We start from the raw sequence: 26973 nt of genomic DNA on the forward strand, positions 1-26973 counted from the left end.
TGTGTAAGCAGAGGAGAGGGGCACAGGGAGAGAGAGAATCTCAAGCAGGCTCCATACTCAGCATGGAGCCTAACTCAGGGCTCGATCCCACAACACTGGGATCGTGACCTAAGCAGAAATCAAGGGTCAGATGCTCAACCGACTGAGCCCCTGAAGACTTTATTTTTAAGTAACCTCTCCACTCAACAGGGGGCTTAAACTCACAACCCCAAAATCAAGAGTTGCGTACTCCTGTGACTGAGCCAGCCAGGCGCCCCAGTGGTTGTCCCTTGTATGTTCTCACCAGCAATGTTTGAGAGTTCTGGTTGCCGTACATCCACCAAAATGGCTAAAATGAGAAAGACCGGCAATCCTTGTTGGGGCAAAGATAGGGAACAATCGGTTCTGTTGATTTGTGATAAATAAGATGCCCTTAAGATGGTTCTCAGCATTCTGGGGCAGGATTGCCCGTTTTTGTTTTGGTTTGCCTTGTTTTGAAGTAGACTTCATGCCCAGTGCAGGGCCCAGTGTGGGGCTTGAACTCATGACCCTGAGATCAAGACTGGAGCTAAGATCAAGAGTCAGATGGGCGGGGGCGTCTGGGTAGCTAAGTTGGGTAAGCGGCTGACTCTTCATTTTGGCTCGGGTCACTATCTCATGATTGTCAGATCGAGCCCCTCGTTATGCTCTGTGCTGGATGTGAAGCCTGCTTAAGACTCTTTCTCCCTCTCTACTCCTCTCCTGCTCACTCTCTCGCTCTCAAAAAAAAAAAAAAAAAAAAAAAAAAAAAGAAGTCAGATGCTTAACGTCGGTTAAGCCACGTAGGCTCCCCCGTAAACTTTTTATACTACTTGAGATGCATGAAATAGTTCTCAGTCATCTAAAAGAAAAAAACCAAAAACCTTACCTCCATTTTTACTTGAAAACTGGATAAATTCTGATTTCCTTAAATGTTTGTGTTTGTTTGTTTATTTATTTATTTATTTTGAGAGACAGAGCACGAGCATGATCAGGGGAGGGGGAGAGAGAGAGAGAGAGAGAGAGAGAGAGAGAGAGAGAGAGAATCCCAAGCAGGCCCCATGCCCAAAGCAGGGCTTGATCTCACAACCATGAGATCATGACTGTGAGATCCCAACCTGAGTCCAAATTGAGAATCAGATGCTTAACTGACTGAACCAACCAGGCGCCCCAGATAAATCCTGATTTTGATCTGGCATGGAAGATCCAAATGCAAAAATGTGTAATTGGTCATGGTTATTTTTTTTTTTCATTTTTTAAAATGCTTATTTATTTTTGAGAGAGAGTACGTGCACAAGCAGGGAAGGGGCAGAGAGAGGAAGACCATCTTTGAAGTAGGCTCCAAGCTGATAGCAGAGAGCCTGATGGTGGGGCTTGAACTTACGAATTGTGAGATCATGACCTGAGCTGAAGTTGGACGCTCAACGGACAGAGCCACCCAGGCGCCCTCACAGTTATTTTTTTTTTTAAACCAAAATGATATTAGGTTAAAATAAATACAAGTACTTAAATACAGTAGTAATTATTGGATGTCCAATTAAAATCAAATGGGAATGTACCAGCTCTTTGCTCAAGAGCCAAAATACTACTTTCACTGAGTGGGGGTTCACTGAGACCAGAGCAAGGAGAATAAGAAACTAGGGAAGAAATCCTGTCCATCTGGAAACAAAATACTTGGCAGTATTAAATGGGTCTATTTAGGGAAAAATTTTTTTTTTAACGTTTATTTACTTTTGGAAGAGAGAAAGAGAGAGAACACAAGCTGGAGAGGGGCAGAGAGAGAGGGAGGCACAGAATCCGAAGCAGGCTCCAGGCTCTGAGCTGTCAGCACAGACCCCGACGCGGGGCTCGAACTCACGAACCACAAGATCATGACCTGAGCCGAAGTCTGATGCTTAACCGACTGAGCCACCCAGGTGCCCCTAGGGGAGAAAAAAAATTAAATGGAAAGTTTTATAAGCGCTCTACAAATGTAAGATTGTTTTACTATATGAAATTCTTGTGCTACAAATAACCTACAAACCACATCCAACAATATCCAGATTAATGACACTGACATTAACAATGAAGTATCAACTGCTGATCCAGACCCAAAAATCATGGCAGGAGTCCTAAATCTTAGAGCAGAGTCTTCTGGGCACCAAGGGCAGCCACTGACCAGCCAATAGGTGAGTGTGGGGGTAATAGGATGGAAATGATGGCCACATTGAGGAGAGGAGAATTATACTGTATTTCCTTAAAAATTTTTTCAGGGTTAAAAAAAAAATGTGCAATTACCACCTGCTCATTCTAGAAAGCCCAAAAAATAAAAAGGCCCAAAAATCAGAGTAAAAAAAAATTATCTCTTAGGGGCACCTGGGTGGCTCATTCATTTGAGTACTCAACTCTTGATTTGGGCTCAGGTCATGATCTCAAGGTTTGTGAGATTGAGGAATCCCAAGTCGGGCTCTGCACTGACAGCATGGAGTCTACTAAGGATTCTCTCTCTCTGCACCACCCCCTGTATGTGCTCTCTCTCTCTCTCTCAAATAAATTTAAAAGAAAAAAGGAAAGAAAATGACCTTTAAAAAATAATTAAAAATTAAAAATTTCTCTTTAAATTCTACCCAGAGACAAATACAGGTGACACTTTGGTATGGATACTTTCTTTTCTTTTTTTTAAATGTTTATTTATTTTTGAGGGAGAGAGACAGGGTGTGAGCCGGGGAGGGGCAGAAAGAGAGGGAGACACAGAATTGGAAGCAGGCTCCAGGTTCTCAGCTGCCAGCACAGAGCCTGACTCAGGGCTCGAACCCATGAGCTGTGAGATCATGACCTGACCCGAAGTCGGACACTCAACCAACTCAGCCACCCAGGTGCCCCTGGTGTGGATACTTTCATAGATATTTCCTCTCTGTGTTTTTCCCCAAATGGGATTATATTATATATGCTGCCTTGTAACCTGCCTCTTTACTTCATAGTACCTGGTGAACACATTTTTTACCCTATGGATAAACAAAGGATGATTTTCAACAAGTTCAAAAATTGACTCATATAAATACATAGTAAGGATATGTCAGTTCCTTAATGTAGGAACCAGGAGAATGGCTAAGGTGGTTTAAAGGAGAAACAGAAATGTATATAGTCAGTGAGGAAACATATGCTTAACTAAGATTCCTAGGTTAGATACAAAATTGGTTATGTTCTCCAAGGCAATGGAATTGTATCCTTTGAAGCTGTATTTTCTACTGGACAGAAATAATTTGTATCTTGAGTGGGCAAAGTTATTTGCAATTTATTAATCTAAAAATCAATATCAAATTTCAAAGAGTCTAGGCCCATAAGTAGGCAGTCACTCAACAAAAGTACATTTCCCTAGCGCAATGATTGTCGACTGAGGGCAATTTTGCTTCCCAGGGGACATTTGGCAATGGGTAAAGCTGTGCTTGTTTGTCAGAACTGGGGGATACTACTGGCATCTAGTGGGTAGAAGTCAGAGTTGCTGCTCAACACCCTACAGTGTACAGGACAGTCCCCACACTAGCCCAGATGGCAATAGCACCAACCTGTACCCATTAGATGCTAATAGCACCGCCATAGTGATGACCAAAATGCCTCCAAGACATTACCAAATGTCCTCTGAGGAGCAAAATCATCCCCAGTTCAGAACCACTGCTATAGAGTTGTGCTTCACAAAACAGTAGCCAATTAAAAGGAGTTAAAATGGAAACTTCAGTTTCTCAGCTGCACTTACACTTGCATCCTTCAAGTGCTTATATCCATGTGTGGCTGGTGGCTCCTGTGCCAGACAGGACAGAGAACACTTTCATCATGGGAGAAAAGTCTACTGATACTGGGCTACTATGAAAAAATATTGAAAAACATTGAAAAAATATGTAGTCATTCACTTTCTTTCTTCCCAAGTTTTTGGATACGTTTTTTTTTTAATTCATTAATTAACTTTTTATTAAAAACATGTTAAGTTTGGGGCGCCTGAGTGGCTTAGTTGGTTGAGCTTTCGACTTTGGCTCAGGTCATGATCTCATGGTTTGTGGGTTCGAGCCATGTGTTGGGTTCTGCGCTGACAGCTCAGAGCATGGAGCCTGCTTTGGATTCTGTGTCTTCCTCTCTCTCTCTCTGCCCCTCCCCTGCTCACGCTCTGTCTCTATCTCAAAAATAAATAAACATTAAAAATTTTTATGCATGGTTGAGTGGGGGAGGGGTAGTGAGAAGGAGAGACAGAGGATCCCAAGTGGCCTCTGTACCAACGGCAGACATCCTGATTCAGGGCTCAAAATCATGAACCGTGAGATTATCACCTGAGCCGAGGTCAGATGCTCAAGGGACTGAGCCACCTAGGCTCCCTTCTACAGTAACTTTCTCAGAGGCAGCATAGAGCTCTAGTGTGGATGGAATGTAAACCCCACGACATCAGGGACAGATCTTCGTTATCACATTACCACTAGTACTGGTACAGTGCCTGACGGACAGTAAGGACCCAACAATAGATATTTGTTGAGTGAGTGAATGAATGAATGAGTGAATGAAGTAGAATTTCTGACGGGCAGCAGATCCCTTTGCCGTGACTTTCTCAGGTTGGCTGTCAGCAGTTACACTCTGATAACACATAGCTCAGGAAGATTTTGAGGACCAAATGAGAAATCAGCAGCCAGGGTGCCTCTCCCAGGCTCTGACACCTGTTCATTCAGTTTTCCTTCCAGATCACCTTTCCTGAACTAATCAATATGGTTCATAGCCCTCTGATATTTTGAAGACCCCTAAAGAGTCTTTGTAAATGGAGAAACTGAGGTCTAGGGAAGGGAAGCAAACTTCCCTCGATCATCTGGTCAGATAGAGGCAGATCTGGAGCTAGAGACCCATGTCTGGTTCTCTGCAGATGGTTTTACCAGCAGCCACATTCCTTGTCGATGACTACTGAGTCACTTTATGCAGGGCCAACTGAGGCCGAGGGCAGTAACCACACACAGAGGGAGTGGACAGCTCAGGGACTTTAATTCAGCTGAGTGCCAGGCGCAAGTAATGCAGAGACTGGCAGTGGCCCCTGCCCTCCAGGGAGAGGCACAGACTAGGGGCGGAAGCACACAGGCATACTTTTGATGGTATTTCATGGACAATCCTAAGAGAGAGATACAGGGTAATCAAAGAACACGTAGAGTGTGCTGGGGCGGGTGGGAGGATGAGGACAGTAGGCTAGGCCCCGCGGGACGGCCATCTTTTAGTGTACATCTCCTATCCCACCACGAGTTCCTAAAACTCAGAGGAACTATAAACAGATCTGAGACCATTTACCGGCAAAACTGAGGTGATTAATGCCAGGGCGTGCTATGGAAGCTTGCTAAGCTATACAGTCCCCCAGGCCCAGGTAAAGGAAAGTCCAAGGGAGTGTATGGGAACGACTGAGGAGGCTCCTGGGAAGACATGATGTGTCAGAAGCATGTGGCAGGGTGCTGTGGCCACATGGGATAGGTCATATAAAAGTCTGAACTTCATGCTTCATAGTTCAGTTATGTATCCACCTGAGATTGTCAAAGATTTTAAAGGAATATAGATCAGAGTGTTTTCTTCAGGCAAATTATCTTACAAACATATGAATGGGGAGAAACAGGAAGAGCTAGCTCCTATTTAAAATGTGTGTGACCAGGGGCGCCTGGGTGGCTCAGTCAGTTAAGTATCTGACTCTTGACTTCAGCTCAGGTCATGATCTCAGTTTGTGAGTTCAAGCCCCACATCGGTTTCTGTGCCAATGTGGAGACTGCTTGGGATTCTCTCTCTCCCTCTCTCTCTGCCCTTCCCCACCCCCCGCTCTCAAAAACAAACAAACAAAAAACAACCTTAAAATGTGTGTGACCAATAATTGATTACAAGCATTTTTATTGTCTCAAAGGAAGAGGCCTCTAAGCAGCCTAATTCAAAAATTCCTTCTTGACAACAATAACTTGTAGGAAGAGGAGACCTTAGATAATCGTGACTTGCCTGGATTTTTAAAAAGTGACTGGTTACGGATTATTAGACTAGTTAAAGGTCACCAGGCTCCTCCTAAAACTAATATCTTCGTGGTTCCCAGAAGGGATCTTAAGCTCATTAAATAAAGTTTATCATTCATTTGAACAGAAATGTTAATATCTCCTAGGAAAGAGTAACTAATGAAAACAGACCACAAAGTTTTCCCTTAGCTAAGGTTTTTGACCATTTTGTCTTGCTCATCCCCACAGTGAGAGAAACAGCAGGAACCTTTTTTTTTTTTTTCAATCTCCTCCTGTTCTGTCTAGATGACATGACCTACCCTTTCCTCATTATGTGGTCTCTATTCATTCAAGAAATTGCATGCCTATTCTGTGCCAGGCAGGACTTGTTGGGCCAGTGTTGGGAACACAGTGATTTGTGTAAACAGGCAGTCTTGTCCTCACAGGGTTTAGTGTCCAGCTGGAGAGACCGTGTGTATGTGTCCAAGTATGTATTTAGGTATGTATTATCAGTATTCCCATTTTCACAAACGAGGAAACTGAGGCAGAAGATTAACTTTTTTTTTTAAGATAGGAATTTTATTTTATTTTATTAAAAAAATTTAAATATATATATTTTTTAATTTTTGAAAGAGAGAGAGAGAGAGAGAGAGAGAGAGAGGCCATGTGCAAGCAAGGGAGGGGTGGAGAGAGACGGAGACAGAATCTGAAGCAGGCTCCAGGCCCCTAGAGCTGTCAGCACAGAGCCCTGGGTGAGTGGGGGGGGGGGGGGGGGGGGGAGAGCTCGAACTCACGAGCAGCCAGATCATGACCCTAGCCGAAGTCCAAGGCTCAACCAACTGAGCCACCCAGGTGCCCCTAAAAATGTTCTTTAAATGTTTATTTCTGAGAGAGAGAGAGAGAGAGAGAGAGAGAGAGAGAGAGAGAGTGTGAGTGGGGAAGGGGCAGAGAGACCCGGAGACACAGAATCCAAAGCGGGCTCCAGGCTCTGAGCTGTCAGCTCTCCAAGCCCTGAGATCAGGATTTGAGTCAAAGTCAGACAGTAACGGACTGAGCCACCCAGGTGCCCCCAGGAAGATTAATTTAGGGGAATCCGTCTGATCAAACATAGATGTACATTCATTCTAAAACATCTAAAACAAAAACTGGGTTGTTTACTTGACGGTAGCTGGGCTATGCCCTGGGGGACACAAAAAGTCGTGGTTAATAATTTTGAGCACCTAAAATAAATATGTCAGGTTTGGTGTTAGGCGCCTTACACAATTTTATGTAAGCCTCACAATAACCTTGCAAGTTAGGTATCCTTAATCGCATTTTGGTTATTATGGAAATAAGAGTGTGGCGACGTTCAGTAACAATAAACGTCACTAGGCTCACGGGAGGCTGTAATCCCATTAAAGCCCAGCCTCCTTCTTCCCCGGGGGGGAAAAACCCCTGACTCCGCTACTAACCCAGGTCTGGCCCCACCCCCACCATTACGCCTGCGCGCTCCCGGAGCCAGCCTCCTCCCCGCCGACACGCGGCGCGCTTGCGCACTGCTTCTCCATGTGGGCTCCGGCAGTCAGCGGGCCCGGCTGAGCAGTGGCGCCGAGAACCCCTCGGCAGCAGGACCCTGACACCAGCTCAGCAGCCTCCGCCGTCCTGCTGTTGCCCTCCTCTCTCGGTCTTTTCTCCCAGCGCACATCGCCATGGGCAAGAGCCGGACGAAGCGCTTCAAGCGGCCTCAGTTCTCTCCTACGGGCGACTGTCAGGCCGAGGCGGCGGCGAACGGGACTGAGGGAGAGGAGGACGACGGGCCGGCGGCGGAGCTGCTAGAAAAGGTGAAGCGGGGGCGCGCGGGGCTGCGAGGGGCGGGCTTCGCGCGGAGCCCTGGGGCAGCGCGGCGCGCCCCTGCTGCGACCCCCGCGCCTGCGCTCTGCGCTGCGTCTGACACTTGGTCCTGTCCCGCAGCTCCAGCACCCGAGCGCCGAGGTCCGCGAGTGCGCCTGCGCGGGGTTGGCCCGGCTGGTGCAGCAGCGGCCTGCGTTGCCCGGCCTGGCGCGTCGGGACGCCGTGCGCCGCCTCGGGCCGCTGCTGCTGGACCCCAGCCTGGCGGTGAGGGAGACGGCGGCCGGCGCGCTGAGGTGAGCCGGGAGAGAGAGGGGTCGCGGCGGCCGGCCAGCACTGTGTGCGTGCCATGCACCGTCGATTATCTCCATGCCCTTGCCTTCGGCAGCTCGGGAGACCCAGAACTGCCCAGGGTCTCCCATTTGCAGAGGGGGGATTTGAACTCAGTCTGCAGACCCCTGAGGAGTGCACCCCTCTCCCCCAATCGCATTCCATCTGTCCAGCTGGCTGCTCCAGCTGCAAGCAGCCAACTGCCACGAATCCTCCTCCCCGCAAGGCCTAACATACATCGCTCCCTCTCCAGGTACCCCCAGAGTCCCGAGGTTCTGTGAGCTCTTCCAGTGCATGTGGCACGTGTTCTGGGTGCAGGGAGTTTGAGCAGGCAGAACATTGAGCAAGAGAGCTGAGATCCCTGCCTTCACAGAACCCGTGTTGATGAGACAAGAGACTAGTAAACAGGTAAAACAGGAAATACTAGATAGTGAGAAGTGCTATGGAGAGAAACAAGAGGATAATGAGTTGGAGGTGGGAAGTTACTTTAAGTTCTGATCTGTAGATGACCCTTGATCTGATGCATCCGAGCCAGACATGAAAATCCAGGGCAAAAGCATTCCCGAAGGAGGGAAACAGCAAAGAAGTGAGGCAGCAAAGGACTTGGCCTGGTTGAAGAACAGGAAGTTTAGTGTGGCTTTGCAGGGCAGGGGTGGGTATTACAGATGAGGTTGGAGAAATGGACAGGGACTCAGTGGTGTAGGGCTAAAGGGCCTATGGTGAGCAGGAGTGGCCTGATCTAATTTACCTTTTGAAAAGGCTACTCTGGTGTCTGTGCAGAGAATGGACTGTAGAGGGGGCAAGAGTAGAAGGTAGTGTTTGCGATTCTTGCAGCTCTGTCTATATCATGTTGCATTTGGTGCTTTAGCAGGTATATTTTGTGTATCCACTGTGCTCCAAGCAGTGGGCTAGGCTGTGGGCATGTGTTAGTGAACAAGACAGATATGACTTCTGTCTTACAGCTTTGAGGGAGACAGCATTAGCCAAATAATGATTTGGTTATAAATCATTATATATGATAGATAGATACATAGATAACTGGGGGGTTCAGGAAAGAAAGCCCTAAGGGAGGGGTGTTTGAGGTGAGCTCTAAGGGATGGATGGGGATTAGCCACATACTGGAGGAAACCACATGGAGGAAGCCCTACTCTTTCCCTGCAGCATATGTACACTGGGAGCTCCTGGAAGGTTGTGGGGGCGTCTTCTGATTCATCTCCGTCTTCAGTGCCTGGCACAGTGCTGTGCACTCAGAAGGCAAGCAGGCAGTGGCTTCCCAATTAAAATTCAGTTTAGTCTGGGTTGCTTCAGGGGCTGTCCTTCAGCCTCACCCTTGCTGCCCTTGGAAGTCTTGATCCCAAGAAAAGTTCCTTTCATCTAAGATCATGCTGTGATTTGTTCACATTAAATACGAAAAGTCTTCTCTCTCTTACTGCCCCTGTAGCCATGTACCTGTGTATTGTTTCAGACTTGAAAATTAAGTTGTCACATGACAAAGTCATTTGTTTACATCATGTGAAACAAGGATCAGAACAGATGAAATCTTTGGATTGATTCTGTGGCATCTTTTTTTTCTAATGTTTGTTTATTTTTAAGAGAGAGAGAGAGAGAGAGAGAGAGAGAGACTGAGTGTGTGCGGGGAAGGGGTAGAGAGAGCCAGAGGGAAACAAAGAATCCGAAGCAGGCTCCAGGCTCTGAGCTGTCAGCACAGAGCCTGAAGAGAGACTCGAACCCACGGACAGTGAGACCATGACCTGAGCTGAAGTCGGATGCTTAACCAACTGAGCCACCCAGGCACCCCTGGTTCTGTAGCATCTTAACAGAAATCATATGCGATGTCATCTGGAAAACCTTAAGTATGGGTAGAAATTACATTTGAGAACTTAAAAGTGTTTTTGTGATGTGTGCTCTGAGAAAGTAAAACCTATTTTAAACTTTTTGTGTAGAAATCTCAGTGCTTGTGGAGGTTTTGAAGTTTGTGATGACATGGTGACTAAGGATATCATGACTCCTCTGGTCGCACTGCTGAAAGAGGTAGGTGGTTTAAAAAGTATCTTCATGGCAATTTTTAATTGTAGCTTTTAGTATACGCACTTAGATTTTTTTTTTTTTAAAGCCCTTTGGGATTAGTTATTTTGTCTTCCCTCAAAACATTCTATGGGCATTTTATTTCTTTTCCTAGAAACACAGATTTCTTCTCATTATACCAGTCTCCATTATTTTGTCCCCACTATTTTTTATTTATATGCTAGTTGGAAAAGCCCTTTCTAAAACTATAGACTGACTCCTTTAGACCTTAAATTTTGTAAGTAAAAGTAGTTTTTACATTTTTGTGTCAGGTGGTGTTTTATGTATTATTTAATCCTTCCAGCAGTCCTATTTGGAAGGTGTTACTCCTGTTTTACAGATGAGAAAACTGAGGCACGGACTAGGAATTTGCCATGAAGACTACATTAAGTTTTCAAATTTAACATCACGCCAACCTTAGTGCATGACGTAGTTGAAGGGAATAAGGCGCTCTCTCTCTCTCTCTCTAGGCTGCTTCTAGTCCACCATTCTGTATTGATACATAACTTTTATTTAAGGCTTTATAAAGAATATCCAATTTTGATGAGAGGCATCTCATCTTATTCTGTTCAGAGCATTGGTTCTGAACTGGTGGTGATTTTCCCCACAGGGGACATTTGTCAGTGTCTGGAGACACTTTTGAGGTGTTGGCTAGTGGGTAGAGGCCAAGGATGCTGCTAACATCCTGCAGTGCACATGTGAACCCCACAACAAAGAATCATCCAGTCCAAAATGTCAGCGGTACTGAGACTGAGAAGCTCTGCTTTAGAGGGGGCCATGGGCTGTGCTACAGGGCAGTCCTGCCCCGACTTCGGAGCCAGAATACATGGATCTGAATCCCAGCTTTGCCATGTATTAAGCTACACTTTCTGCAATCTCGTACCTCAGTTTTCCTTTTGTAGCAGAAGATTGGGGATAGTAGATCCTCTGCCTCACAGGTTATGGTCAGGATTAAATAACCTAATGTAAAAGTGGTTAGAGTAGTGCCTTGTGCATAGAAGGCCCTGTGTAGATGTTAGCTCCTATTGCGTGTTACGTTTCTGTGCCTGATTCACTGTCTTCATTGCATTAGATAAAATACTTTGTATTGATGCTACATTTTAAAGTGTTAAATGCTTTGTATCCAGTTTGCACAATGACTCGTGAACTTTTCTCGTCTGTATTTCTTGCCAGAAGGGAACAGGACTGTGGGAAGGGTGCTGCTTATGAGAATTTGATGAGCTCGTTAACCACTATAATTTCTGATGTTTAGTTTTTGTGGTTCTTCACTATCATTAGCCTTTTTGTTTAATTATTCTTTTGAACCAGGGTACTAATCATGATATTTGGTTGCAGTGTAGTGCCGGACTGGATTCAAATGAGATGTCTCCACAGGAAAAAAAAGATCAGAACAGAAATTCTATTGAGAACATAGCCAATGAGGCCATGAATGTGCTGTGGAATATATGGTAAGGTGCTTTCCAAACACAGCCTCCTGCTTCAGCACTACTCAGGCTGCTGCTCATTCTGCAAAACTGTAGAGAGAGCTCTGTTCTCCTTGGTGGGCCTGTGATCTTAGGTGATCTAAGATCAGCCCTGCCTCCCAAGCCCTTTTCTTCATAGCATCGCTGTCTCTGTTTTTGCTTTATGACTTCTCTCCAATCATTGCTGCTGACAGAAATAAGAGGAATCGTGGCCATTACCATGTACTCTACCCCAGTTACCCTCCACTGCCCGCATACCCTTGAGTGGTCATTGTCTTCAAGCTAGTCAAGCCCCTGTGCAGCAGCTGCTTCGGTCTAGCACCTGGACGAGACGGGGCCACAGACCTTGGCTGGTGCGTTATTCCTCCACCCTAGCAGTTGCCATTTGACAGGACCGCCGACGCCTGAGAAGAGCTCCCTTGGCCCCAGTAGGAAGAAGGCCATGCTCTCCCTGATTGCAGCAGTGGCGGGGTGGTGTGGACTTGCTTTGAGGAATGGAAATGGCTAGAAACACTACCTGGACTTATTTTTCCTACCCTATTTTATGTCCCACCTTTCTAACCGGATTGTGTCATAGTTCCTTATTTTCTGGTCAGCAGCAATGATACCTTCTGACCTAAAAGCACAGATGTATCTCCGAAAACAGGATTAAGTTGGATCCTGAAAAGCTGCCCACACAGCAGTCTGAACGTGCCGATGATTTCATTTCAAACTAGTGGATGCATTCCACCAGCAAATTGGAGAGATCAGATTTGAGGAAATGAGCAAGTGGGTGGTTACAGTTTCCTGTACCCAGGAACTTTAGCTTATTTAATTGTTAGAAGTTTTAAAAAATTTTCTTTGAAAAGAGCCTGAAAAAGTAGTCTCCACAGTGTCTCTTTCCTGAATGCCTGTGAGCCCTAACAGTACCGTTTCCAGTTGTTATAGCTTTTCACAGTTTTGTCTTATGCTTCATGATTTTAAATCCTATATGTTTAAGTTGTATACATGTGTATATATTTACAGTGATCTTAACGCATGTATGCCTTATATTGCTGACTATATCTGATTCTGCTGTGGCCATCTTGAGGGTAGGCTCATAGCAGTGCTGTAGTAACTAGGTGGGGTAGGTAGGTAGACAGATGGACAGAGAGTCAGGCAGAAAGTAGTTTATCTTTAGATAACAAGATTGAATTTCGTAATTTAGTCACCTCTGTTAAATAACCTGATCCGCTGTTTTATTGTATCATGTGTATATGTGGTATGAACAGAGGTATACTTTTCTCTGGAAACAGGGATAAAATTATTAAAATTACCTTTCTTTTATACCCTGTATTTCATATACTTATTATATTTAGTTATATTTATTAATAACATTCTTAACATTAATTCTGATTTTTTTATTAAAAGGTAGTGTAGCTTCAACTATATTTATGATAGCAATTTCTCTTCTGCAGACTGCAAATTCTGCTTGCTGATTATAATAGTCTAGAAGGAGTGAATAAAATTCATTTTATTTTCTTTTAAATTTGTGTTTTTTGTTTTATAAGCATAGAGACCTTTTATCCTCACTTTATCTTACTATTACTGTTACACGGTGGAAGGAACAGTAGACTGGACCCAAGGAACCACCACAAATAAAATGTGTGATCTTTGAATAGATCACTCCATCTTTTGGGGCCTAGGTTTCCTCCTGTATGAAATGAGGATTAGAAGTAAATGGTAGTGATTTGTAAGATCTCTTCCAGCTCTAGCCTCCTATAAGGAAACTGGCATGCAGGTAAAGAGATTGGTTAAAATGTCCTAGTGTGTTAGACATAAAAATACGGATGGCCAGTTTTGTTTATGTACAGTGTATATGAATGGGCATTGGTTTCTTCATCTATAAAAATGGTGGGTGCTTGACTCCAGTTCTTTAGTTCGTTTATAAAGCCTAATTTATCTTTTTATGAATTTCTGTGGTTGATTTCTTAATGTTAAAATGTGAATAGTAAAACTTTTTTTTCCCCCTTCAATTTAGTGAATGCAGTAGTAGAGCAGTATCTATATTCAACAAAGAAGGGTGTTTGGAGATTGTATTAAAGTATTTAAGTAGGTTTTCCACCAATGTTGACCTGGCTATTTCAGTAGGTAAGTGAAGAAAAGGTGATGATTTATTAAGTATGTATGGCCTTATTCAAAAATTTTTATTCCAACATAGCATGTTTATTCTACAGGAGTGATTTTTTTTCTCATTATATATAAATGTGTAACTGAGTTCTGTTTGTTTTGGATCTTTTAAAATCTATGATTAATACTTTACTTACTCATACGGTTTTCCTGCTCTTCACTCTGAAAGGGAGGAAGGCAATTATGTGAGCAGGTGTGGTTTCTAGTGTATTGCCATTCTTAGAAGTCTTTATTAAGTCTTGAAGCTTTTATCTCCCATTTACTGAGAAGTAGTAACCCACAACTACCAGGCCTTTGAACCAAAGTTAATTGGAATCTAGACTTATTTAAATGTCTTGTACCACTATCTCATACTCCCAGCAGAACACTGATAACCTGTGCTTTTTTTGAGAGAGGAAAGTAAGTGATTGAAATTTCACATAGGTCTGCTTCCTTCTGTGGGACAGAGAAAGCCCAGGCTGGCAGCTTCAGCTGCCTTGGCTCCCTCACTTTCTCTCTGGGGGGTGAGAGAGCCAAAGTGAGGATCCCTTACTCATTTCAGGAGACAGATTGGAGGGTGGGTGGCTCAACAGAACTGGGGACAGTGGAGAAATAATTGATGCAAAGCATTTCTTTTCTACCCATTATAATGACCAGGTATCCAGCTGTCCTTTTATTTAATTATGCATTTCTCCTGGCGTGGACTAAGTGTGTTTCCTCTTAGTGATGCTTCTTTTGTCTCTAATGGATACTTTTAAGAGAACAGAAAAAAAAAAATAGTGGAATCAATAATACCGGGAAAAATTTTTAAATCATTTTCTCAAAATGGAATCTTTGGTGGAAGGGTGATTTATGAGTAAATGTGGATCTTAAAAACAGTTGAACTAGGAAATTTGTAGGTGGCTTTTCATTTCAGAAGACAATTTTTCTTACAATGAGGGAAATTGACAAAAGGTAGTTAATAGCTTTTATTTATTTTTTTAATTTTTTTTATATTTATTTATTTTTGAGAGACAGAGTGAGACAAAGTGAGACTGGGGGAGGGGCAGAGAGCGAGGGAGACACAGGAGTGGAAACAGGCTCCAGGCTCTGAGCTGTCCGCACAGAGCCTGATGCGGGGCTCAAACTCACAGACCGTGAGATCATGACCTGAGCCGAAGTCGGACGCTCAACCGACTGAGCCACCCAGGCGCCCCTAGTTAATAGCTTTTAAAAGAAAAACTTCACTTCTGTTTTTGTATCTTTTGTAGGTTTAGTTATTTAAAAATTTTTTTCTCTAATAAACTTCTAAAAGATGGATCAGAATAAAATAATTTTGAATTGTATAATAGTGTTTTATTTCCGCATTTAGCTAGATTCATGATTTTTTAAACAAATGTCAAGTTACTTTGGTTTGAAAATCAAGCAACATTCACATGAAGTAAAGTGAACTTCTGAGACACTGTTCTTTATGTTAATATGGCTTTCTTTGCTCTTGTATTGTTTTTATGGTAGCAGCCATAGTTTCTCTAGGCTTTTGCTAAAGTGAATTTAGTTAGTCTGTTAGTGAAAAAAATTACATTTGGGCATACGTATATATACATATATGCACACACATGCATGCATATTTATGGATTCGTGTACAAATGTGTTTTGGGAACCAAACTAGATCACAGAAGTAGCGTATATTTTGACTAATTTGGATGGTATGGTCAGCTTTGAAATTTTGAGACCTGAAAGAAATGGATTTGTTTGGAACACACTAAGAAAAACAAACTTGGGCTTGCTTCATCTTTGTGCTTCAGAGGTCTCTTCCGCCAAACCCGTCAGGCAATCCCAGTTGTTTTGGTACTTTCAGTTAATTGTTTCTAATTTGCAAGTTGTAATCCATTATCTTGTTTTAGTACAAAGTAGGAAGTAAGTGCTAAATGACCATATGTCTATGAATCCTGTAGCCATCTTTCAGTTTACTCATATTTTTACGTAAAATATTTTTTTAAGTCTTTTTTTAATGTTTGTTTATTTTTGATAGAGAGCGAGCAGGGGGAGGGGCAAAGAGAGAGGGGGACAGAGGATCTGAGGCAGGCTCCAGGCTCTATGCTGACAGCCGAGAGCCTGACGCAGGGCTCAAACTCACAACCTGTGAGATCCTGACCTGAGCCACAGACGCTCAATCGACTCAACTCAACCCAGGTGCCCCTAAGATGCTTTTTTTCTTTTTTTTTTTTTTTTTTTTTTTTTTTTTTTTTTTTAAATTTTTTTTCAACGTTTATTTATTTTTGGGACAGAGGGAGACAGAGCATGAATGGGGGAGGGGCAGAGAGAGAGGGAGACACAGAATCGGAAACAGGCTCCAGGCTCTGAGCCATCAGCCCAGAGCCTGACGCGGGGCTCGAACTCCCGGACCGCGAGATCGTGACCTGGCTGAAGTCGGACGCTTAACCGACTGCGCCACCCAGGCGCCCCTAAGATGCTTTTTTTCTTAAAGAAATGTTGCTTCGCTAGAAATAAGTGCCCTAAGTTTTAAGGTCATGCTAAATTTAAAGGAAGCCAGAATGACCCCAAGCCTGGGGCTTGTTCTTGACAGTGGAGCTGCTAAGAGTGTTGTCTGTGTACTGGTGTTTGGTCCACAGGCCGTTTACTACCAGTCCACTGTAAGTACAGAAATTGAGGAGAAACTTGTGTAAATGTTCATAGCAATTCCATGTTGTCACAACATTTAAGAGCCTTTAAAATTGTATTTTGTGAAAGTATATTGTATAAAGAATTAGAAATTAAGAAAAAGAAAAAAGTCTTCACTGATCTTTGAGGAGCCTCATTTGCATGTATCATGCTTGAAGTAAAGCGTATCTCTCTTACAAAAGCTACCTGTGTCTGAAGAAGTTGTAAAGATGCAGATGTTTTCTGATGAGTTAGATTGGTATAAATTACCCTAGCAGAATTCATTTGTTTCTTAATTTTTATCTTTATAGCATATTGTTTGCAGACAGTGACTGAAGATAACCCAGAGCTACTGAACTCTTTCACTGCCCCAGCATTGCATGTACTGGAGTCAGCAATGCTTTCTCCTGTCAGTTCCATGGACTACATTCTGTTAAAGACATTGGTGGCAGGTAAAATTTAGCCATTTTGCGACAGTGTCCTTTTTTAGTAATATGTAATGGGTAGAGATGGGGGCCAAAATTCAATCATTCGTTCATTTCACCACATCAGGACTTTCCGGTATATGTCTGTTCTGAAAATTTAATATTTAAGTGGAGATTCAAGAGGTTATGCATAGGGGTGCCTGGGTGGCTCAGTTGGTTGAACATCTGATTCTTGGTTTCAGCTCAGGTCATAATCTCATGGTTCGTGGGCTCCTGATAGCATGGAGCCTGCTTGGAATTCTCTCTCTCTCTCTCTCTCTCTGTCTCTCTCTGTCTCTCTCTGTCTCTCTCTTTGTTCCTCTCCTGCTTATGCACTCTCTTTCTTTTTCTCTCTATCTCAAAATAAATAAATAAACATTAAAAAAAATTACATGTAACGTAGAATTTACCATCTTGACCATTTTTAAGTGTGCAGTTTAGTAGTGTTAAGTACATTCAACGTTGTTGTGCAACCAATCTCCAGGACTTTTCATCTTGCAAAAGTGAGGCTCTGTACACATTGGACAACTCCCCATCTCCCCCTCCTCCCGGCCCCCAGCAACCACCCGTCTACTTTCTGTTTCTATGAATTTGACTTCTTTAGGTGCCTCATATAAGTAGAATTATACAGTATTTTTCTTTCTGAAGCTGGCTAATTTATTATTTTATTAAAAAATTTTTTTTAATGTTTATTTTTGAGAGATAGAGAGACAGAGCATGAACACGGGAGGAGCAGAGAGATAGGGAGATACAGAATTAGAAGCAGGCTCCAGGCTCCGAGCTGTCAGCACAGAGCCCGACACGGGGCTCAAACCCACGAACCGCGAGATCATGACCTGAGCCCAAGTCGGATGCTTAACCGACTGAGCCACCCAGGCCCCCTGTTTTATTATTTTAAAAAAATTAAAAAAAAATTTTTTTAAAGTGAGCTCTCCACCCAACATGGGACTTAAACTCATGACTCCAAGATCAAAAGTAACAAGCTGTACCAACTGTGACTAATTTCATTTAGTATAACGCCCTCTGAGTTCATCCATGTTGTAACATGTGTCAGAATTTCCTTCCTTTTTGAGGCTGACTACTGTTCCACTATATGTATTTATCACATTTTGTTTAACCATTCATCCATGGTTGGGCACTTGGGTTTGTGGCTGTTGAGTAATGCTGCTGTGAATATGGGTATACACATATCTGTTCGAGTCCCTGCTTTCACTTCTTTTGGGTAGGTACCAGGAAGTATTTTTATTTTAACTGACTAATGAGTAACAGGTGGCTCCTGTTCTGTAGAACCTGCTCTCTGGTTTTTCCACGAGACCTTGGAATTTTAGTACATTTAATTCTACTCCTGGAGTATAAGAAGCTGCCTAGGAGGGCAGCTCAGGTTAAGATGAAAGAGAGTGGGCAACTTAATTTGTCGTTTCAAGTGAAACCTGATCAGCCTTCTCTTGGTCTGTTGCTGTGTGGTGTATCAGAGAAAGGCATTGAGTGCCAAGGAAGGGAGATGATTGTGGAGGATGGTAACAAAGAGAGCTGCCTCTGTGCAAAGCTTTTTGTGTGTGTGTGTGGACATTTAATAAAAACTAAACAGGGGTGGAGGAGGGTTTGACATTTTTTGAAATCCCATCTGAGCTTAAAGAACCAATCTCATGGAAACTGGATTTAATAAAAGCTTTCCCAGGGGATTCCTTATGTGCATTTCTCCCCCTCCCCTCCCCCCAGGAACAGTTTGGAACCTAAAAGACATTATTCCATCCAAGAGTCAGGCAGAAATCATAAATGCCATACTGAAGATCTTATCGGAAGTGTTGGAAGTAGATGCTGGTGAAATAGTTATTCAAATGAAGGAGGCCGAAACTCAAAGGTTAAAAGCGGCAGCAGAGACGGAGGAGATACGAGAGAATGCCAATGGTGACAATCTGATTGAAGACGATGAAATGGAAGAAATTCCTCATAAAAGAAAAGTCAGAAGGAAAACTTTCATTTCAGATTTACTTCCAGTAAGTCAGATTGATGCTTGCAATCCTGGATTAATACAGCTGTTTTCTTTTAATAGGTCGCCAAAGCTTTGCAGAAAAATGTTACAGCAAAATTAAATATGAAGTGAACTCCAGTAAAAATCAGTCCTTTTTCCCCATCGACTCTCATGGTCACATTATAAATCTACTCCCAAAGGGGGAAAAGAAATCTCCTATCTAAAATTAAACTTTTTTATTTTTCAACGTTTTTTTTTTTTTTTTTTTTGGGACAGAGAGAGACAGAGCATGAACGGGGGAGGGGCAGAGAGAGAGGGAGACACAGAATTGGAAACAGGCTCCAGGCTCCGAGCCATCAGCCCAGAGCCTGACGCGGGGCTCGAACTCAGGGACCGCGAGATCGTGACCTGGCTGAAGTCGGACGCTTAACCGACTGCGCCACCCAGGCGCCCCTAAAATTAAACTTTTATATACAGAATATTTCAAAGAAGGGATAGACCCGTCCTTTTAGAACACTTTAAATAGCATGCAGACACCTTCCTAACTCCTGTGTCTCCCCTCTTTGTTACATATTCTGCAAGACTGTCTTCAAACTAAAGGAATTTTTACTTTGCTTGGCTCGTCCCCTTGCATTCTTGTCTCTTTTTTAGTATTTATCCTTAAAAATAGCAAGCCCTTGTTTGCCCACTGCTGCTGGGCAAAGAAGGTTGGGTGCTTATGAGAATTGATGGGTTTTAGGTTTGCCGAGTGGGTGGTTGTGACATGCTTGTGTCGGAGTAAAGGTGAGCAAACTTAGGTGCAGGGAGCATGTCAGCGGAGGCGGTCAGCAGAGATGGAGCCATACCTTGGAAAAACATTTCCCCCAAGGAGGAGAGCAGGGTGGACAGCAGGTTGGCTTTCTTCATTCAGGTGCACATTTTCTGTGCTCCTGCAGTGTGCCAGGCACCATGCCAGATGCTGATGCTAGAAAGACAAGACATTTTCATCTTAAGGGACCTTCTCCATCTTGGGAGGACAGACCCATAATTAGGATGTGTTATAATATGCCGTGCCAGGAGCAGTGATAGGGCTGTGCACAGATTTCTGAGGGAGTAGTGTTTTATAGAGAGGCACACCAGATCTATGGCCCTGATGGGAGAGGAGAGGAAGAGGTAGTCAGAGCAGGCTTTTTGGACAGAACACCTCACTGTCTAGGATGGGGTAGGAACAGCATGACGAAAGCAGGTTGGTGTCGTTAGGGGGCCTGGAGGCAGGGGAGATCAGTGAGGCTGCTGGCTTTCTTCATTCCGAAGGAGGAGGATGAAGCCTGGGCCGGGAGAGTGCTATTTCCATTCCCTCACACTTTCTGCAGTTCTGCATGTGGCTTGTCCCGATTTGTATAAAGTGAACTGAAACTGAGAGCTGTCTTTAGTCAGTGTCTTAGAGTTTTGAGAAGTTGGTGCCCAATAAAAATTCTCTAAATGGAATATACCTGAAAAGAAATATAACAGTATCCTACTTTCCTGGGTTCACAAAGTCTTGTAAAGCACGGATCGGTGCTACTTTAGCGAAGTCAAAATGTTGTAGCTGGAGCTACTCTCCCGCCCCCGTGGCTAGCCCTTAGGTACACAGCAGCGCAGTGAGTTGTGGGGCCAATATGAAAGTGAGAAGCCTGGAGCTGCTTGCAAATCATAAAGTCGCTTCAAAATCATGGCACCCCTTTTGGTGCAGGCAGGCACATATTTGAACCCCAGGTTTCTTTTTTGTCTGTAGTCTGAGTACAATTTAAAGCCAGTAAAACAAGATAGACAAAGGCATAGCCGAGTGCCTTATCCTCGCAAAGGGGTATTTATAAAGAACCCTAGGAACATTTTTCTGTTCATTTGTCACAGGAAGGGTCAGTCCTGGATCTGGGACATACATGGCTTCCATCTGGGGAAAGTGACAGATCAGGGCTTGGAGGCTCTTATGCAGCCGTGGTATTGCGCTGACCTTATCCCAACTGGTGCACACAGACCACGTTTTACCACGACAAATGCCCATCAGCAGAAGCCGAGATTACAGGTGGGCTGTCAGGGAACCCTGAAATACCTGAAACCCCTCCCGGGGAGCGGGAGAACAGCACCCTGGCGTTCTGTACCCTCAGCCTGCTTCCAAGGGACTCCTAGGGGGAGAAGGTGGGGACTGAGATCCATGTCTACCAAGACGGAAGTGCCATGGTGTAAAAAATGTTGATATTTAACTGTTATTTAGGCACTTACTCTCCCAGCTATTATTTAAAAATAGAACATTGGTGCTTATAAAATGCAGCGTTTTCTCATAACAAAACTTGTTTTTTAAAGTCTATTAACATAACCGAGTAGACAGGATGGTTAACACGCTGGTCAGCCAGCCAGTGTTTAAGTGCCAGTAGGGTGCTGGGCATCATGCTGATATGTGCCAGGAATATAAAGTGTGTAATGCTTGTCGGCTCTGGTCTTTCTCACTGCCCGGTGGCTGGTGCAGGAGTTCTTTGGGATCAAAACCTTTAATCACATCATTTAACTTAAGAAGGTATGGCCACAAATATGTAGAGAAGGAACCAGCCCAAGTTGTTGTTTTAGCATAGGCAGAAATAGAGGAGTCCCTCGCCCAGCTTCCACAGTTATCAGTGATCAAATCATAGTCTGGTTTATTTCATCTATTTCCCCACCTTCTCTCCCATCTCAGTGCTGAACATTTTGAAGCAAATCTCAGATGTCATAACATTTCATCTAGATTGGCTCTTTATGTTAGTTTGATGACAGTAAGAAGCAGGGAACTGTTCTGAGCAAGAGAATTACATAAAGAAGTAGAACTTAATTTCAGGATTCTTCTGAGTCAGATCTTCATACATCTCAAGGGAATGGGAGCTCAGCAACAACATATCTTACTTAACTTTGAGTCTACTCTAATAAATGTTTACTTGAACATCATATGCACAGCAGATAGGAATAATTTTCATGTACATTCTTGCCAGTGATAAAAGGAATACAAATGGAGGGATTCCTAAGCTACATGTTTTAAATTAACACGTTGCTTTTAAAATAATTATTAATAAATGTATTATCTTTTATTATTTTAAATTTATTACTATTTTGTTTTTGTTGTAGATACTTATTTTTAAATTTTTTTTTTTATTTTGAGAGAGAGAGCACAAGCTGGGGAGAGGGGCAGAGAGAGAGGGAGACAGAATCCCAAACAGGCTCTGCACCATCAGTCTGATGCGGGGTCTCAAACCCATGAACCGTGAGGTCACGACCTGAGCCAAAGCTATGAGTTGGATGTCTAACTGACTGGGTCACCCAGGTGCCCCAGATTTCACTTTAAGGAACCTCTGCATCCAGTGTGGGGCTTGAGCTTACAACCCTGAGATCAAGAGCTGTATGCCGTACCGACTGTGCTGGCCAGACACCCCTATTTATTATTCTTTAATAATAATTTTGAACATTGGCTGGCTCAGTCAGAGGAGCATGTGACTCTTGATCCCGGGGTCGTGGGTTTGAGCCCCACATCAGGTATAAAGATTACATAAATAAAACTTAAAAAAAAAAAAATAATTTTGAACATGGTTCAAAATTACAGTCAAATCATTGTACAAGAAGTTGGTGGGAGATTGTAAATCAGTATGAACCTTTTTGAAGGGAAAATAGGAACATGTCACAGGATCTGTAGATGTCCCTTTGACCCAGTAAATCTGAGGAAATGTCATATCCCAGTAACCTGTAATATTCCAAATTAGTGGAATGCTTAATAAATGATAGTGTATCTGTTAAATAGAATACTGTAGAGGCATTGAGAAGGCAGTTAGAAACCTGTTGAAATTGGGAAGCATTCAGACAATGAAATACACGTTATTTTTAGCTTACGCACTCTTCTGGAATATCAGTGTAGCTATTTCACTTTTCATAGGTAACTTGAGAATTAAGGTCATGTAAATTTATACAGCCCATTTTAAGAAGAGTAATTGATAAGTTCATGTTAATTATTTCCAGAGGAAAAAAGTTCTCCCCTTTTTTCAGTCTTAAAGAAATGCTTTATTGCGGTCTTCAAAGAAAGCCAGGAAGCAAGCCTGTCTGCGTATACGGGCTTGTTAGTAATTCTTGTTAATGCAGTCTTTTCCAAGAGGACGTGTAAGCATCTAAAAGCAGGTTTGTTGTGGATAAGTGCCTGGTCTCTGAAATGAGCTCTTGTTTTAATCTTAGTGGGCTGAGCTCCTTCTTAACACATTAGATTAAGTTTCAGGGTGAATTCAGTTCAGAATTCCTGAATATTTACCTCTTCTCTGCAGCTAACTAAGCAACACTTAGAGAACAGCCATCCAGAGAGATGGAAGCACAGTTATCAGTGGCCTGCTGCACAGTGCCAAGAGGAATCATAATGCTTATTTGTACTTGAGCACGTTAGGACTTTTCTTCTGGCTGCCCCATCCCCCAAGCGCTCTAGTCCAAGGGTAGAAATCATGTAGTAGGCTTTAACTAAGGACATCCACGTGAAAATATTTTCCCAAACATTGAGAGTTGGTTGATTTTTTTTTTTTTTTTTTTTTTTTTTTAAAGCCCACTGACAAGGAACTGAGAGAAGCCATAGCATTGTTGACAGCTCAGCAGACTGCTCTGGAAATTATCGTCAACATGTGCTGCAGTGAAGGTTTGTCACCAGTTTACACTGAGACATTCTCCCCCTGGACTGAAAGGGCAGCTTCCATGAGGATTTTCTTAAATATTCCAATTATGTGTGGTTCGCACTCTTCCCAGATCCCTCCGACGATGAGTGGGAAGAGCTTTCTAGCAGCGATGAGAGTGATGCATTTATGGAGAATTCCTTCAGCGAGTGTGGTGGCCAGTTGCTCTCTCCCCTCTGCCTCTCCCATGAGGTTCACACTGCTTTCACCAACTACCTCATCCCAAAGAAGGTAGTCTGTTTTAAGTCTAGCCTCATTCTGGAGCATGGGGAGGGCTAGCTATTCACTGTGTATGGAAAAGAGGTTTGCTCACACTGTAGGTAACTGGCAGGAAGCAAGCTAGGACTAACGGTACCGGGAGTATGAGGAACAGTAAGTAGGTCCTCACCATGTCTGACCATTTCACGTAGAGGTAACATGTTGGGATTTGAAAAAGGGATCTTGTGTAAAATGACACTACTCTTTAACCTTTGCTTTACTGCCTTCTTTTAAATCTAGATTTTTGAGAAAACTGCCTTTCCAAACAGCATTGCAGTTGACCTATGTTCTAGAAGTCCCACTTGGAAATCTTTGGTTAGAAAGTAAGAACTTTTCTATTTTCAAAACTATTTGTTATTATGTGATTATGTGAAACGATGGACCTTTAAGTAGAAGATGCTGACTCCCCCCAGATTCAAGAGTTCTATTCTTATGTGTATTCCCTAGAAAAAGGGGTGCATATGTGCACTAAGCCATGAGAATGTACACGGCAGTGTGGTTCATAGTTGCCCCAACCTGCCAACAACCTCAGTGTCCATCAGCAGCAGAATTGATAAATAAATTTTGACATAATCATGCAGCAGAATATGTACAGCACTAAAAAAAATAAATAAAAATAAACCGAACTGGAACATTGAGCAAGAAGGCAAGGCACAAAAGAATAATCACACTGTGATTCCACTTTTACAAAGTTCAAAACCTGGTAACACTTAACTGTTTTGTCTCAGGAGACATGCGTAGGTGATAAACCTATAAAGAAGAGCAAGGAAATGTTTACCATAAAAGTCTGGATAGTGGTGACCTTTAGGGGTCAGAGAGGTGGGGTGTGATAGGGAAGGGGTAGATGGGCTGTGGGGGTGCTGGCGGTGTTTATTATCTGGGTGCACAGTGTTTGCTTTATAAAATATGAATAAACTATTAAACTCTATATATGTGTTGAGCACTTTACGTATGTTATATTTCACAATTAAAAATAGTTCAGATGCTGCTGTGCATAAACATTTTTCTAAAGCAGATTCCCTGTGACTCATAAGTGAGTAATTGTGCCGCGAGCCCTGAGTGCTCAAGCAATTTGATTAGGTAGATAAACAGTTCACCTTAAGATTCTTTGTTAATAGCCATATACCTTCTGCTTGCAGATATTCCCAGCCAGAGCCTGAAGCTTAGGTGGAAAGTTAATACTGGATTCTGTTGGATAACAGACCGCATTAGGGAAACAGACCTCATTTTTTTCGCTTCCTTTCCAGGATGAACACTATTCAGTGCAGAGCCCTCGTGTGTCTCCAGAGTCTCGTATCCCTCCTGGATGTGGACCATCTGGGGGGAGCCGCAGCTCTTCAGACACTTGCACAACATCTGTCACAGCTGCTTTTTTCGCAGCCAGGTAAATATTTAGGCCTCATTGCAAAAGACTGTTTGGATCAAGCAGAATTTTGAAGGGCCAGGAACTTGGACTTTGGCATTGTACTGTGTTTGTCATCCAACCTGAAGAAACCTTTCCCAAGCACTAAGAGTCATATTTATAGTTGCCAGAGGTATAGGGTCCAGCCCGTATGCTGGTTTATGGGTTGTATTTGTTTTATTATTAAGATTTCTTGCATCCAGTTATGTCAGGCCAATAAGGGTGAATCACAAATATCGTAAATATTAAGCCCCATTAAGATATTCAGGTAATTCTCTAGTCTTTCTTTTTCTTTCTTTTTTTTAAGCATTCTTTTTTTTTCTTTATTCGATTTTTTTTTCTTTTTTTATTTTTATTTGAGAGAGAAAGAGCAAGAGGGAGAGAGGGGCAGGGAGAGAGAGAGAGAGCGAGAGTGAGTGAGAGAGAATCCCAAGCGGGTCCATATTGTCTGCGCAGAGCCCGACCCAGGGCTTGATCCCACAATCCTGGGATCATGACCTGAGCCAAAATCAGGAGTCGGACGCTTAACTGACTGAGCCACCTGGCCACCCTATTTAGTCTTTATTTTTCTTCATTTTTCTTCTTAAACATAAAATCATTGATTTATATTTGATTGGGTAATCTATACATGTATCACAGAATTCACAAGTTACTACAGAACGTAAAGCAGAGAGCCTCCCTCCTTTTCCTCACACCACCCAGTTCCTCTCCCAGAGTCCATCACTGTTACCAGTTTCTTGTGTGTTCTTCCAGAGAAATTCTCAATATCAAATATGTATATGATTTGAAAAAAAAAGTATATACATGTGTTCTTAAGGCAAATGGTAGACTACCAGATAACAATACTGTACCCTGCTTTTTTCTAACACATTTCTATTTTCAAATACCTTTGCATGGTAAGAGGTATTACCAAGGTCTCTAATATGGATCAATTTCATTTGTACATAGAGACCTAGGGAGATGCCATATGTAGTTAACTATTTTTTCTGAGTGACCTAGCTGTATAAGGGTTAATGCATGTTCTTCTAACAGATTTTCATAGTTTGTGGTAGTAGAATCTCATTTGACTTGGTCACATGACACTATAGCAGCTCAAGCCAAACAAACAATGAGAGACTGAGAGGGAGGGAAAAATAGTACTTTATGTAGCAGAGGAAAATTCTCCACATTGCCCTACTTAACATGTATGTCTTCAGTGAGAGTAATTTGGGAGATAAGAATCTGCTGCTCTCAGATCCTCAATTTCAGAGCGTCTTTAGGGAGTTTTTGAGGGTAAACTTGAAGATATATAATATTTGCTTTCTGTACTAACCTTAGAATTTAACCACCAAATAAGATGTAACCTCGCTGTGTTACCATTGGTGTATTACTCACAAATCTCATTGTAAAGTATTTACTTGCCGTATCTCTCCTCTTTTTAGACACACCATTAAGTCAAGAGCTGAAACTCCTAGGGGCACCAGGCTGGCTCAGAGGAGCATGTGTCTCTTGATTTAGGGTCATGAGTTTGAGCCCCATGTTGGGGGTAGAGATCACTTATATAAATAAGACTTCAAAAAAAAAAAGTTGAAACTCTTAAAAGATCAAAACATGGTCGATTTTGACTACATGCAAGTGTCTGTATAAACATTCATTCGAGAGTTGCTCCCCAGTTCTTTGTTTCAAAGATTTTTAAATTATCATTATTTTTAAATATTTTATTTTTAAGTAATCTCTCCACCCAACATAGGGCTCAAACTCAACCCCGAGATAAGAGTCATTTGCAACTCTGATTGAGCCAGACA

General features: G+C 42.8%; 1 protein-coding gene across 7 annotated transcripts in view; it reads left to right on the top strand.

Moving 5' to 3' along the window:
- Window positions 1-7474: 7474 nt before the first annotated feature.
- HEATR3 (HEAT repeat containing 3) overlaps window positions 7475-26973 on the top strand; it is a 69243-nt gene continuing 49744 nt past the window's right edge. For 2 of the 7 annotated variants that reach the window (XM_023244843.2, XM_023244844.2), the window contains exons 1-11: window positions 7478-7780; window positions 7911-8083; window positions 10061-10148; window positions 11517-11629; window positions 13644-13753; window positions 16723-16863; window positions 18595-18872; window positions 23405-23495; window positions 23603-23760; window positions 24028-24110; window positions 25035-25171. In XM_023244843.2, coding sequence (XP_023100611.1) covers window positions 7649-7780; window positions 7911-8083; window positions 10061-10148; window positions 11517-11629; window positions 13644-13753; window positions 16723-16863; window positions 18595-18872; window positions 23405-23495; window positions 23603-23760; window positions 24028-24110; window positions 25035-25171 — 1504 coding nt within the window. In that variant the 5' untranslated portion in view covers window positions 7478-7648. Of the gene's footprint in view, window positions 7781-7910; window positions 8084-10060; window positions 10149-11516; window positions 11630-13643; window positions 13754-16722; window positions 16864-18594; window positions 18873-23404; window positions 23496-23602; window positions 23761-24027; window positions 24111-25034; window positions 25172-26973 lie in introns of those variants that run through there. The other 5 variants (XM_023244840.2, XM_023244839.2, XM_023244841.2 and 2 more) reach the window with 5 other exon arrangements.

This window comes from Felis catus, chromosome E2 (genome assembly GCF_018350175.1).
Source record: "Felis catus isolate Fca126 chromosome E2, F.catus_Fca126_mat1.0, whole genome shotgun sequence".
Lineage (NCBI taxonomy): Eukaryota > Metazoa > Chordata > Mammalia > Carnivora > Felidae > Felis > Felis catus.